Source organism: Chroicocephalus ridibundus, chromosome 7, assembly GCF_963924245.1.
Source record: "Chroicocephalus ridibundus chromosome 7, bChrRid1.1, whole genome shotgun sequence".
Classification (NCBI taxonomy): domain Eukaryota; kingdom Metazoa; phylum Chordata; class Aves; order Charadriiformes; family Laridae; genus Chroicocephalus; species Chroicocephalus ridibundus.
In genome coordinates, this window is record NC_086290.1 from 3,144,118 (window position 1) to 3,159,805 (window position 15,688).

The window sequence follows — 15,688 nt, forward strand, 5'->3', positions numbered from 1 at the left end:
TCTGCTATAAAATAGGTTATGGTCCTATCTATCAGATGACAGAGCAGTAACACTACCGTTGTAATTAGCATTGACTGACAATTCTGGCCCAAGCTCAAGAGATGTAAAAAAATAAATGAGCATAACATATCAACTCCCTGCCATCCGCATTCGCAGTTCTACCAGGAATATTAGTAGGATGCTGTGGGGAAATCTAAACTACACCTAATTTGAGAGTGAAAGACTTTGCAAAGACGGTAGAGTTTTCCAGTGTTGCTGGTGCTCATGAGTGAAAATTAACAAGGTGAGAGTAACTCTTTTTATATAAAAATAAACAGATTCAAATATTTAAACTACTAATCCATTTTTTGTGAACTTGTTCAGACATATGAATATGTTTGCCACATGATTACATCAAACATAAATAAGAAAGTGAAATAGTCCTTTCAAACTGTTTTACATATACACATATGTATTTAGCAAACTTACATTTGTTAATAACTCATTAAGAATTTAAAGAGTGACAGATTTTATAAAATTTGACAGCTTTCAGTAGCTAGCACCCCACACAGTGAAGCGAGGCAGGCAGTTACCAGCACAACCCAGAGCCAAAGCAGTACGCCAGCCAAGACTCTGGGGAGCAGCAGGAGCGGGGACAGGTCCCTGCGCTGGCAGTGGCACCTGGGAGGACATAGCTCTGCCCTGCCTGCCCTGGCCACAGGCCGCGGGACCCGCCGGGCACGGCCACCTCTGACACCGGCAAGGAGCATCTCAGCAGCGCCCTACTCTAGTGACCCCCTTCACCTCTCTACCCAAATACCTGGAAGAAAGCACGAATCAGACAGGTAAGGAGCAAACAAAATACTGCTTTCTGATCTGAAACCAAACATACAGACTAATTCTACTACCTGAAATTTAAAAATGATCATCTGTCCATTCAAAGGGAATACGAAGTGAAGCTGATCCCCACAGCTGTGAAGCGAGCTCAGTTTGTGTAGGAACTGCCTGCCTGGCACACGCACGGACCGTGAAACAATCTTACTTTCAAAAGAAAAATGAAGTTGTTTGCATTTTCTCAGCTGTTCCTCCCTATGTATTTCACTACAGGTTCAAAAATTTCTTCTAGCAGATTTCTTCCTTTTTTTGAAATATTCCAAACAGTGTCTTTCCCTTTTCCCAATTTTTTATTTACTTATCCCTTTTTCCTCTAATTCTTCCAAAATGTCTTATTCTTCAGTGTTTCCTCATCTTTATCTTCTGCTTATTTCTCATCTACCCTTTAATTTCTACAGAAAGATTAGTACCAGGGCGTACTGCACCCAAGTACTCCCATCACCACCCGGAATAAACCCAGGAAATGAGATAACCTTTATCTGTATCTCCTACAGAAAAATCCTTGTTTTCTTGTGAGTTTCTGCTATACATCTCATCTATCCATTCTACCATTTGCTACAGAAAGATTTAGAAAAGAATCCATTCGCCTACAAACTCTACTCATGCCCTAATTATTAAATGTAATATTAATATTTAATATATTAATTGCATAAATATTTAAATGTTTGTTTCATGGTTATAAAGTAACTAATACTTTTCCCTCTCTTCCTGCTTCCTCTGCCTCCTGTTCAAATCAGCTCTAATCAAATTTAAAGTGGGAAACACTGCTCTGCTGCGTATGGGAGAATATTCATACGTTCTATTTCCATAATAATTTCATTTCGTTTTTCAGGCAGAAGTAGCTTTTCCTGACTTTCCACATCAAACCTTAATGCCTATTCACCACAAGATAAAATGTTATTACACCATAACCAGCTCAAGCACCAACATATACTTATCCCAAGAGATATAATCTGAGCATTAACAAAACAGGTTATTACCCTATTTATTAAAAATTTATGACGTGTCCACTCCTGTACCAAACATAAACCATGCAAGAAGAGAACTACAATAAAAAGGAGGAAGAATATCAAAATTCAAGTTCTTGATACCTCTCACATACGTAACATTTGCTTGCTTTTCTGTCACTTTTATCCATTGCTTATTTAATTTCTTTAAATCTAGAAAGGAAGTCACATGCTGAAATTATTTGCACAATATGAGTTTGATCTTACAGTGAAGGCTACTACGTTGATATAAAGTCCCAAGCACATAAAATTGAGACGGATGAAATAATTATGCTAACAGATTGCATGAAGTTTGAGGATCTGCAATACTTTCAGCAAGGACAGGAAACATACTTTTTTCCTCTAAATTATGTTCTTTTCATTTGGCAAGAACATATGCCCACTGCCTCCCCCCAAATTTTTCTTATCTCTTACTACGAAACTGAAACCAAAACGCTTTTATTTATCAACCACAGCCAATAATGCTTCCTGGTACACCCTGAAGTCAAGCAGGAACACTGAAAATATCACAGAGGCTGGCAGTACGGAGCAAATGCTTATCAATCCTTTTTAAACGCAATCCTACCAAAAATAACAAGTGTTTAAATTTTATTTGATCATAAACAGCATCAGCATATCATCATTGTGTATTCTGAGGGGTCACTGCACTGAGGTCAGGAGCTTAAGTTCAATTCCTACTGCAAAAATACAAGTTCTGGGGGCCCTGGGCAAGTCGCTTCTCTCTCCATTTCCTCCACCACGTTTTGTTCACTTTTCCTACTTCGATCTGAAGAATTTGCCACCTTAACTCTTTTCATAAAAGCCTTCTAATCTCAATTTAATCTCCAGACATAACTGAAAGAAGAGGAATTCTACTATTAGTCTGAATTACACCTACAGAATCAGCTGGAGCCTGACAACAGCAGGAACTACGCACATGCAGCCAAAAAAGGTTTGTTTTGATGTAAGACAGCCAGTTTACATTTCAAATTTGGAGACCACAATCTCATAATATTTTCTAAGTAAAACACAAACACTGCTAAAACTGAAACATTTGAAAACAAGACAGAAAATACATAAACAAGGAAGAGGAAAAGATGAGAGGAATCACAGTAGGGCCACGAGCTGAGCTGAGCCCTGGAACTACACTTCAGCTGAAGATTTTCTTTACATTTTCTTTAACTGATACCTGCGCCCCAGTTCCATGCTTTTTTAAAAATAGCTAGGCTTCTACTAGGTACTATTTTCTATTCACTGCAAATTGCCATTATGAATTAGGGTGTCTCCTTCGTTTTTGTTTTAAGCTAAGCATTACATAAAGCTCAACCGTAAGTACCTGAGCTGTACACGACTTCCAGACAAGTGGTCCTTTAACTACATGGGAGTAAAAGCTTCCCACAGCTCTCCAACAATACTGCCATCTGAAGTTCTGCGTTTAGTTTTTCTCCTTCCAAACACACGGATGCGTAAAAACATTAAGCAGTTGCTCATACATTCATCAAATAGCAATTAAAGGCGATAAAGCTATTTAATTGTCTGCTCTTGTGGCCAGTAAGCGTTAGCACCCCTAAACCAGGAAAGTGACAAAAGAATTCGGCCATGTGACAGATGCCCCCTCCTTTCTCCCCTCTTCAGAAAATGGTTTTACCACTCAAAAAACACATCATCATAATGCAGTGACTTACTTGGGTTGGAACGAGCACTGGAGGATACGCCAGCTTGTGATGTCTGTACATCCAGAATGAAAAGAGCACAATCACGGCAATTCCCATTATAGGCACCAATGAATAAAGCAAGGTATTGAACAGAGGTGGCTTAGGTGTAACAGGATTCGAAGTTGCTGAAGAGAAGAAAAAAAAAGAAACAAAAAACCAAAAAGGAGATAGGTTTTAAGAAACAAGAGTCATCCGGTCTTCGAAATGTCTAGAATCCTGATTTCCTAAGAATTCTTACAATCAGCACAGGAGGCTAACAATACTTGATTAAATAGCGTACTCTAACAGAAACAGACACATATTTAAAAGGCAGCATTTTGGAAAGCACAGAAATAACTTAAGATTCACAGATTTACACATCAGCACATCTAACTTGTTTGTGCTTCTAAGCTCCGCCTGTCTACAGCATGCAAGAGGTGTTTGTATTTTAAAAAGACTGCAAGAATGCCATCACCTAGTGAATGAAAAAAAAAAAATCAATACAGAGGTTTAATCTTTGGAATGTATACAATAAAGTGTCACTAATAAGTAGAACAGGCCAGAAATAACCTGCCAACGTTTCTACGCGCTGTTGATTTCGCTGAAAGTAAGAGTTCTCTCTGAAGATGACTCGATGGACCTCCAGAAAGGCTCCAGAGAAGGCCCAGTTCTGAAGCAGCTGGTACCGGGGCAGCCACAGAGCCCGGGGCAAAAGAGGTTTCAGGAGAGTGAAGAAGAATGTCAGTTACTGCCTTAGCAGTATCACTGGCAAAAATGACAAGAATACCTCTTGGGTCAAAAAAGGCTATTTTTAATCCCATGGAAAATGTTATTTAATTTCATAAACAACTTCCTCTGGCTATTTGGTACACAAGACATTTGCTGTTTTCAGTTCACTTATTAACATTATTCAGTTTTCCAACAAAGATTAGATTCTTGACTGGAAGAAGATATGCAAGAATAATCAAATAATCTTTTAGTTATTGTTTTTTAAAACAATTATTTAAGTCTGGCTATCTGATTTTCTTTGTAACCTGGGAGGAAATTCTTTCCCCCTTTTTAAAGGTTACTGTGTCAATTTAGAGAGAAACTCAAAGGTCTAATTAGTTTAAAGAAATAGCGAGAGCATCGTTTCAAGAGGAGGAGCGTTCATAGGCTGCTACATGCATATAAGGATGATATGGCTTTTAGCCCAATGATTTATAGACTCTTACAGAAGCTTAACTATACAATTAAGGTAAGATTTGACAGTAACTTCTGTATCTTAAAACAGCCAATTATTTCAGATTATCCTTCCTTCTCACCCTCAGAAAAGAGCTGAACCACCTTTTATCAATTTAAATTACTTCTAGTATAGAGACCTTTCAAAATTGAAGAAACGAACTGGCAATTTTCTCGGCTCTTTATGTGAATGCACACAGCGCTCTATCATCTGGGAATCAGAAACCTTCTGGCAGGAAAAACTGACCACAACATGCTGAAAAGTATTATCTCCTGAACGTGCACGATATTAAATATCTCTGAACACTGCTAAGCAGTTCCTTCAGAGATGTGTCAGTCTAACTTACGTTGCGTGACCTCCATTTCTGGAAAATAGAAGAAGCGTTCATTACACATGTTGCCTTCACAACAACAGAAAAACACTTCAGGGCTGTCTTTCTTCTCTATGCAATCATTCCTATTAAAAACAATAAAATTTATTAATCTTAAATTGTTTGGTTTTTTTTTTTTGTTCAAGAGAAAACATATGCTCATATTTAAATTTTAAAGTGAACTTTATTAAATCATCCAGGATAACATACTGCCCAAATAAAAGTTAAATCTGAAGAAACAAATTAAAATTCTGTTATTTTCTATTGCAATGAAGTATCCTTAGAACAGAAACAGCACAAAGTTAAAGAAAATCACCAACAGGATACCAAAGAACAGTCCACGATCTAGATTTAAACAGGACAAAGAAACGATAAACTCACAGTACAGGGTTGCACAGGTTGGAGATAAGTGGGGAGCAGAATTTTTAAATTTTATTTTGTTTTCAGAATTTCCCCTGCCTACATTATACTTAGGCTTATTTCACTTCAGGGCTTACTCACTGAATTAACTGCAGGAAAGCAGTTCTAGTAACAAGTAAGCTGAAACTACTCAAATCAGGAAAGAAAAAACAGGCAGTGTGAAGGAGACAACCTGACAGCAGAAAGAGAAGAATCTGAAAATCCTGCAGAAATAGTTGAGGATTTTAAATACAGCTCAAGATTGTACCCCCAAAAAGTCTGGGGTTCATCTTCAAAAATTAGGGTTATTTTATAGAACAAGCTATTACAATTACCCCATATTGTAACCTCCATAAAACACTTATTCTTTGATGTTCTTAATCTGCTGCTGTTTGGAGTTCATCATACTGTAACTCCCTGTTTACTAAACCACTCTTCAGGCCCAGAGATAAGATTTTGTTTAACGGGTATTTCAGACAAACAAGGCAGCATGCATTCTTACGATGAGTTACAGTTAATGAGGTCTTACAGCCAGACAAATTTTTACTCCGTTTTCAACTATTTCCTTACTGTCCTTCCTGCATTTTATTTCTTCTTTCAATTTCTTTTCTTTGCTCAAGGGAGAATTTAGTATCAAATTATTTTTTTTTTTTTTGTCTGTTCAAAAAGATACGCGTGGAACTAGTGGGATAACAATGGTACAGAACCTAATTGAAAAATCCTATTTCCATCCTAAAAGTGTAACATTTAGCAGAGATATATTTAGTTTATAAGTTGTAAATACCCCAAATTCTTCTGCAAAGCTACAATTAAGAATCGATTTAAAAAAAAAAAAGGCACTTTCCCATCCTAAGTGACTTACAGTTACTAAATACTAGTAGCAACAAATAAGATTTCTTTAAAATTGTCCTTCGCCTTCCAGCCTAGCTGGATTTCAATCATGCTGTGCAAGCGAGCTCGGAGATGCTTTGCTACGTCTCTGAGCAGGAGATAAATCAGAACTACTGTTCAACTTAGCTTTAAACTGTCATTAAAGGAGAAAATATCCTAGCGTGTGGGGAACCTTTATTTGGTAGAAATTACTATAATGATTTCTTCTACTCATTCAACACCTAAGAAACACAGAAGGAAAAATTTCTAAAATATTGCTAAGATTAAATTCTAAATAAATTTTAATGAAGATATATTATGCTTTTATTTTCTTAATTCTTTCCCTTTCCATACAGTAACTGTTTTGGTCAAATAAAACTTAGTACAGTACTTCAGAGAACTATAATACCATTTCTTAAGAGAGTCATGACCTTTATTCAGCCGATATCTAACCAACCTCAAGTCCTGCTGTTACTGCTCATGGGTTCTCGCTAGACCATCTGTTATAAAAAAAGTGACTGGACTTTTAGAACATTCAATGGCTCTGAGAGCTGCCACTGAGGTGAGCTTTTTAATAAATAGGCAAAATACTTCCATGTTTAAGTAAAGAGCAGGCGTAAAGCGCTGACTCCCACTCTGAAGACTTTGGAAAAGTGAACTATAGGATTTTGCATTCCGGTTTCAATAACTATATTTGAATTGTTTGAAAATAACAAGTCATTAGAAAGAGTGAATTTACTCTTTAGAAAAAAGAGTAAGTTAAACACTTGTTTTTTAATATATAGTAAGGAAATAAGAGAAAGCAGAACATGCTACTCTGCAAACAAGACAAGTACTTAGATAAAGTCAGGTCCCTAAAAACAGGTAAGTGAGGGAAAAAAAAAAGCACATGCGTATGCATGTTCGTCTAAACCCAAGCTAACTGTTCACAGACTACTGTATTATCATTTGTCTCAGTACTGTTTGCAGAGGGGAGGATGTATAAATTATGGACAGACAAAACGATTTAAAATTACAAATAAATTTAAAATCTATAGGAAAACTCACTTACCTGTCATAACAATTGATGTCATCTAGCCAGCAACCTTGCTTCACAATTTCAATTGATCCAGAAATATTCTTCCATGTAGCAAAACAGTGTCGTCTTTTATCTTTATCACCATAACAAGGTTCAATACCACTGCGATTTGTTTTATCTTTTTCCCAATTAGCGTTGTAGTAGATACACTCCTGTGTTTCTGATCTGCCAAGTATGGCACCTTTTAGGAATAAAAAGTAAATCACAATTAAATGGCATTCTGAAGTACGAGACGTATGAACAGTCAAAACCAGGATGTACTAAAATATCATACACTACTTGCATCAATATGCCCTATCCCCTCCTTTTTTTTTTTTTTTTAAAAAAAGGGAAATAAAACATTTAAAGTTCAACAAGCATTTGAAGTGTTGAAACACAAACCAAAGATCTTCCGTTAAGTCAAACAGCAACTTGGATAACTTAAGAAGATTTGAAGAAATAAAGAACAAGTTAGGGCAATACTTTTCCCTGAACAGCAATAGCAGAGAAAATTTAAAATACCGAACAATAAAGATTTAATTATAATATTAGCCAAACTTTAGTAAGTTTTAACTAGTGGAATTTAACAAAAGACGTTTTTATTTTGTTACACGTGCCAAAAAAGCAGTTAGTACGTCTTCAAAACCTAAACCCAACTAATAAGTCCAGTTTAAACCATCAACATCTCTTCCCCTAGCTTTCACCTGCAATGTAGCTTCTTAACACAAGCACTGAAGTATAAGACACGCTATGCTAAAATACTATCTTTTATGTCGTTCTGATTTGCCAAGTGAGTAACTGGAATTGAGGCCAGTAGGTGTGAGACAATGGTCCCTAATCTCCAAAGACAGCACTGTTTTTTTGCTGCGTGGTGCCACCCAGTCAATCAGCTACAACACAGAAGACATGAGGTCTTTGCCATAACTCCCCAACCAAGTGCTTCCGCTCTCAGAAGGTCCAGGGCCACGTCTCCCCTTCCCACAGCATGCGCCCAACATCCGCAGTGGGACCAACCACAATGGCTGGCCTGCAGGCTTCGGCCAATAAAAGCCACGCGGTGTTTGGAGGCCAAAGCACTGATGGAGTCTCTATTACATGTGCTGGTGAACCAGAAGGGACTAGCAGACTAGTAACCTATCCTGATATCATGATTTTTATCTTTAGTATCCAAGTGTTCTTAAAACCAAAACTTTCTGAACTTTTGAATTGAATTTTGTCTTTTAAATTACAAATGTAATTGACTCATCGATGCCTACTGACAGCCTAGAACAAAACCCAGCAAATATTAACAGACTGAGGCACCACAAAGTGGAGCTAATTTCATAGTTTTAATGTGATATGAAGCACCAACCTGGTTTCTCCAAAGGTAAAAGAGCTGTTAGGATGCAAACCTGTTAACAAAAATACTGGAAGGGAGGAGTAAGTGGCTTTTACTTCTGTTTTTATCTTGTCAAATACTGCCAAGAGAGTGTCACTTATCTTCATGCAAGCTTCATCATTTAACATGTATTCAAAACATGGAAAAACCCCCAAAACAGAGAAAGAGAGAGGGAGACGGAAGAGCTAGAGAGTCAGAGGACTCACTTCAAAATTGAGGAGGGGTCAGGAAGATGACAAAGCGCCTTTACTTTGCCTGTGCACCCACTGGATATTTTCAAGCGGGATAGGTACACTAGACATCACACTGAAGATCAGATTTAAACAGAAAAGGTCTTCCATAGCAGTTTTGTGTGTATTTATTTGTATCACTCATTACCTCATTATTCACATATATTCACTGTGATTTTGATGCACCAGCTATTGTCTGTAGCCACACCTATAATTCTGATTCTCCTACAGGAGGGCGTAACAAGCAGGGCAGCTGTAACCCTGACTTCTTTTGTGGAATGAAACCTTTGTCACTCAGGCACCCTACCCAAAAACTGACAAGAACGTAGTTTTTCTCACTGAACAGACCTGACTCTAGAGGCACCCAAAAAAAGATGCACCTCTCAGGGTGACGAGAATGATGTCGAGCTGACAATTGCCGCAGCCCTCTTAGAGCGCAGCACTGGACGTCAGAGCTGAGCACGGCACTGACCATCCTGGGCATCCCACATTGCCACCTTCAGAAACTTCTGACTTTGACGCATTCCCAAAATAGGCAGAGGATGCTGCTGACGCTTTTTGGGAAAGAGCCTGGATGTTCAATGGGAGAAATGCACTAGCCAGCTGGTAACACTGCGAGATGCAGCATGTTAACTATTATATTCTTTGTGCTGCAATGGCCTGACCTTTACAACTCCCAGCTATGGCAAGAAACAGATGAGGCAACAGATTGAACAATTTGGTTCTGTCAGTGCAATAAAGCAGAAGTCCTGGATTTCTCTCATACGTGCCATTCCTTTTCTTCTGCTGCCAAGCCTAGCTTTGAAGGACCACAGACAAGCTGAATTTGATAAAATTCAGAAGGGACAGGAAAATTAACTTTGCGCAAATATTTTCCTTACATGTCTTTTCTATAGTCAAGGTTTCTTACACATTAATGCTCTGAATGGGTTCAACCTACCCAACTGTCCAGCAATGGCACTGTTGGGTTAGTGACTTTGGATCCGAGTGGAGCATCTAAGTGTAATACTTTCTCTAGGGGCTGAGTGCGTATTCACAACAGGTCTGCCCAGACTAAAATGATATATGGACATATCAGGGCAATCTTGCTTAACCTGTCAAAGAAAAGCAGGAACATGATGGAAGCAAGGGAAGAAGCGAAGGGGAACCACAGAAAGAAAGGCAGCATCTGTGTACAACCAGCCCCACCACCCCCTCCACAGGAATCACACTCTTAGAGAAGGGCAGCTGGCATCTACAACAAAAGCAAATTTATCTGGGCCCCAGTTTAGGCATAGTATGTCCATAATGAAACTCCTATGTCCATTCTGAGCACCAACAAGTTGTTCTCATATGAAATTGTCATGTCTTCGGGAAATCTATTACTGCATCTCAAAAGGCCAAATGCTGCTGTTGAAAGAAGCCATGAGTGAAGCACCAGGGGTATCCTACGGACTGAACAAGTCTGAAAGCTTCTGAAGGGAAAAGCACATTGAAAAAGCAAAGAATACTCAAGTATACAAGAGAGTTTAGTTTCGGCATGTTAAGACAGATCACATTTAATATGTGCTGTTATCATATTGCAGTGAGTGTGCCACTGTATCACTATCCATTTGTGTTCATCCACAACAGCTGCAGTAAGAAAAGAAACCCAACATTTGCTACTGAACTTCTGAACCGCTGTTAATACAGGATACAGTGTAATTGTTCGCAGTACAGCAAGCAATTTTATTAGAGTGTACATGTTCAGCCTGGAAAGCCTCCCCTTAGTAGGAATGGGAAAGACTGGCTACCATTTTTTCAAGCAGAGACTACATCAATACCTGAGAGAAAAAAAAATCTAGCCCATTTTTTGTAATTAAAAAAAAAGAGGCAAACCATGAAATCTATGCATAGCTAATAAGAAGGATTATACTAACACAGACATAATTCAGAAAGGGATTACTGGAAAAAGATACTGGGGAAATATGAATTCTCTATTACAGATACCACTACGTTAAACTCACGGAAGTTTGTCCCTCTTTAGGTGTATCATCTAGCTAGTAAATCCGAAACTGAGCAACACAACCATATTGGTCTGTACTGCAGGAATGGCTTAATGACATTTTTAGTGAAGAGTCTGAAAAGCGATCATGATCATCTCCTTCATTTCATGACAGGACTTCAAAACAGACACCCCCACCCCCGTGTCCTACTCCTATCCCCAAATACTGCTTTTGCAGTGTCCTTAGTGGGTGACACCATGTAAAGACACAAAGGCTTCCAGTAAAAGGGAAGACCAATCTGTGATTCCTTGCTGATTTATTAAATTCAAAACAGATCCAAAGAGTTCTAAAGCATCAATGTGGAAAAAAACCCTCCATCTTCTGAAAGCCAGTCTATGTATGTAGATTGCTCTGATGGGCGCTCCCACTGTGAACCTAACACATCCTGAACTAGGAGGCAACTAAAATGAAAATTTCAAACTTATTTCTGCATGTCTTCCAGCACGAGACAGAACTACAAACTTCTTTTCCATCTAGTATGCTCCTGAGATGTACTTACTCAAGCTTGAGGTGCAAATGGCAACACTGAAGTCTGGAAAGAATAATTACAGCTGTATTTCACAGCTGCACAACCGACTTGTCCAAGTCCACTATGCTGTACTCGAACTTGATTCTATTATAACCACTAATGAAGTACTGGTAAGGATTTATATACAGGAATATTCACGCGATAGAAAAGAAAAAAAAGTCCTTTTCTGTTTCCTAGAAAATGTAGTATGTAAAGGAATGAAAGTGTAAAGTTCAGTCTGGCAGCTACCTATACTTATTGTAGAAAGGTTACTGAAACTGTATTATGTTTGAGATTAATTTGAACTCTTTCTGAGCACTGAGATCCACATGTAAGGAACAGAGTAGTTTATTAGAATAAACTGGTTGAGCAGAATGGCCTGAAGCACCCCAGGCACTGGCCACCGTAAGTTGCTTAGCAGACAGAACAGTCCATTCGCTAGAAGATGGAACGCACTGTTGTAGGAGAACAAAAAAAGCACAGAAAAAGTAGCATAGATAGAAATAGCACCTTGAAAAAAAACTTCAGTTACTGTACAGGTATCTCTTTCAAGTACTTGTCTCTCTCTATATTATTCTATTTGTTTCCACAGTGATCTCATATACACTTTCTAGACCCACAAATCTATCTAAGAACAGTCTACAAATATATACTAAGAAGTCCCAGCTTTGATGTTTCTGCAAGCAGGGAGTGGGTTTTTATCATTCTGTATTTTTTTCTGATAGCACCCAGGGGAATGTTTCTCAAAGGAAAAAGAAAAGGGGTTATTTTCAACCTAATAAAGCAAACTGAGTTACAACAGAAAGGACCTATTCTGTCCTCCGTATACACACCAATATGTCCCCAAACATGTTTTATTGATCTGTAGACAAGTATTAGTCTTATTATCATTGTTCTTACTACCTGCAGGTCAAACAACAACTGTACTTCATATAAACTGAGCCAAAGTACATTCATTAAATCCAAACACAAGAGCAATTAAGTTAAGCCACGCAAGAATCAGGAAAGCGATAAAGATGACAGCAAAGCAACAAATCACCTGAACTGTTGTCACGCTGCCTTACACAGATGCAGCACATCTTTTCAGCCTAGAATTTCTCATTATCGTTCTCTTTTTCAGGCCGTTCCACCGAGCCTGCACTGTAGTTAATCAAAAAATCATTGGGGAAGAACAGAGAAATGCCACCACAGCGCTGCACCTCTGCGCAGAAGTCTGAGAGACTTAAGATCTTTTAAGAAGCTAGAAGGTTCACCTTAAAAATTGGAAGTTTTAGTGTAGCTTTCCATATAACAACAGCTACATTAAACTTCAGTTCTCCAGGATTATAGCATGATGTGGGGAAGGAATATCAGCACAGCAATATTTGCTTAGCTGTGTCATCATTTAATTTGAAAATATTTCAATTTTTTTTGCAGCTCACGCCTTGCCAAAATGGAAAACCTGTATGGATGACCCTGCTGTGGAAGTATGAAATTCTCCAGCTGAGATGAATGCTTCTGAAGAAGAGCTTTCCAGAGGAAGAATCCAGTGCTGAAAAACTGAAGAATGATCTACCTAATGGCACTACACTATGTCCTAAGAGCACAGGCTCATAATACAGTGGAAACTATGGAGGATGATGTGATCTACAAACAAGAAATACAACCGAGAAAGAAGGGGAGAGAAAAAAAAAGAAAAAGAGACATGAATAATAACACTGCTATTATACTCTTTAAAAATTGCTTGCAACCCCTTGTTTGCTAGATGGACAGCAACAAGAAAACAAACACTTTACTAGAAATGTCTTCTAGGTTTAAAGGTATCAGCCCAGAAAATAATTAAAAAAAAAGTCAGCTGCTATAATAATTTGTTATTTTATATTATATCTTGGTTTAATTAAAAAAAGATTATAACAAGTGCAAATAGAGATTCTATACACATTCACCAATATATTGAAATCAGACAACTCAAGAACTGTTAGGTATCACTCATGGATCCAGGAGAGCTTCTAAAACAGAATCAGGTAATACAAATATTTTAGTTTGGAAATGGATCAGACAGCATGCGTGGTATTTGATCTCTATTGGCCACAGATACACAGGCTGGTGTGCTCTGGCAACGAAGGTGCAGTTGGACCATTCATTAGCTTTTTTTCTGACATTAAACAGCCAGTGCACAATGCACCGGTCTTTCTGAGGTGAGCTACAGAGTTAACAGATACCTGAAGAACTCCGTACACAGCTTGAGTTAGATCATAATTTCTCTTCAGGGTGCAAGTCACAGGCCAGAACACTCTGACATTCTTTATTTCATCAACACTTCATTTTTACAGTGAAGTTCCACTTAGTATTTAAAGGCACTGCAATACCGTAGTTCCAGTGAGAGAGATTTGGCAGACTTAAGTATCATAAAACTTATGTAATTTTTTGAACAGAAACACCACTTCAGACTAAAAAAAAAACCCAACTATCCATACATGACCTGCAACACGAAATTAGATACAATCAAAGGAACGAACTAGGATTTCGGAATATGTAGAAGAGATACCCTTAAAACATGCTGAACATCCAAGATAAAAGAAACTCTCTACCTGTGAATCCCTATGCAAGTGTGGCCACTTGACCTTTCAAAGTTCAAGCTTCAGTAATTAGCCAGATTGTAGAAACCTGTGCACCTATAAAACTGTGAACCCAGTCGGATGACTTCTCCAGAATAATATTTAAGAGAAGCTATTGAACTTTTTATTAATTTAAACAAAGAGCTACAATTTTCAGGGACCTGAGATTTTAGAAGTGGTGGTGGCAGAACTAATGGAAAGCCTCTTTAAAAGGTGAGGCCATAATTCAAGAAAAAGGATGTAAGTAAAGATGAGGAAGCTCTTATAGTTCCATTGTTTGTTTGAGAGACTCCACAGTACCATCCAAAGTAACATCTCCATCTGAGTGACTGAAGAAGATGGGATTAAGGGCGCAATCGTGATACGTGGAGTACTCGGAAAGAGGCCACTGCAGGGGGAGTAACAGTGGCATCTAAATCTCACTGAACTCTTGCTCAAGGGAAAAAAGAAACTGAGATTACTTTTGCAGTATGCATTCCTCCCTGCAGTCCCTCCAAGCAGTTTGCCCGATTGCCAGAAGAAATTAATAAAGTCATAATAGGATTTTGTAGGGAACTTCCATTTTCTGCCTTGTACTTCCGAATATCTTATTTAAGACCGGATTTAAGGAAGGGGGGGGGGGGGGGGGAATAAAAAAATAATCAAGGCTCTGGCATCCAAGTTTTCCAAAATCATTTCAGAGCAAAGCACACGGCAGAAAATGGAGAAAAAGTGTCAGGTGACAGCTATGTTCTTTAGGTAGAAATTAAGGTGCCAGTATTGGCACAACTGGCATCTACAGCATCAGCCAGCTACCTCTGAAATAGACTGGCATCCTCCGGGAGTCTCCAGAAATTTCAAGTTAATGTAAGTGCTATTTTTCACACTTCTTGACTTCAAAAGAACACATTAAGACACAGACCGATGTTTTCAAGTTCAAACACGCCATTCCTGTCACTGCAAAGTGTGAGCAGCACAAAACAGAAAAACTTTCTCATCTACTGTCTAACAATTTTGTAGAGGGGGAAAAAAGCTTGAAAGATTCTGTAAATTGTTTGGTTTTTTGAAGCACAGCCATGGGACTACACTCGCATCGTACATGCTGGTTGCTTTTACAGATATTACTGGTCAAATATCCCCTCCCCAACACAACTATCACCAGTAACACAGGGTTCAATACCCACCAGAAAAGTTTAAATTCAGGGTTAAAGAATAAAAATAATGCCAAACAGAAACTAATGCTAGGAATACACACAGTTTCCAATTAGGATTAACCTCCTCTCCCCAGCACAAAACCCCAAACATGACAACAACAAAATCAATCACTACAGAAAATAATCACAGTAGCTGGCCTCAAAGGGAAAGCCGTTTCAAGTCAGTCAAGATTTAAACTGAAGTGAAAAAAAGGGACACAGCACAGCTGAGAATGACAATGCTTGTCTTAATGGGTCCCTTCCCACCACTCCTCCCAAGAATACCTGCCCTCAATACTGTATGCAGG

General features: G+C 38.4%; 1 protein-coding gene across 2 annotated transcripts in view; it reads right to left on the reverse strand.

Annotated features, from left to right (window-relative positions):
- ACVR2A (activin A receptor type 2A) overlaps window positions 1-15,688 on the reverse strand; it is a 68,566-nt gene that overhangs the window by 22,872 nt on the left and 30,006 nt on the right. For both annotated transcript variants that reach the window (XM_063340660.1, XM_063340659.1), the window contains exons 2-4: window positions 7,466-7,673; window positions 5,122-5,231; window positions 3,545-3,699 (exon numbers count right to left, since the gene is read on the reverse strand). In XM_063340660.1, the coding sequence (XP_063196730.1) occupies window positions 3,545-3,699; window positions 5,122-5,231; window positions 7,466-7,673 (473 nt within the window). The remainder of the gene's footprint in view (window positions 1-3,544; window positions 3,700-5,121; window positions 5,232-7,465; window positions 7,674-15,688) is intronic.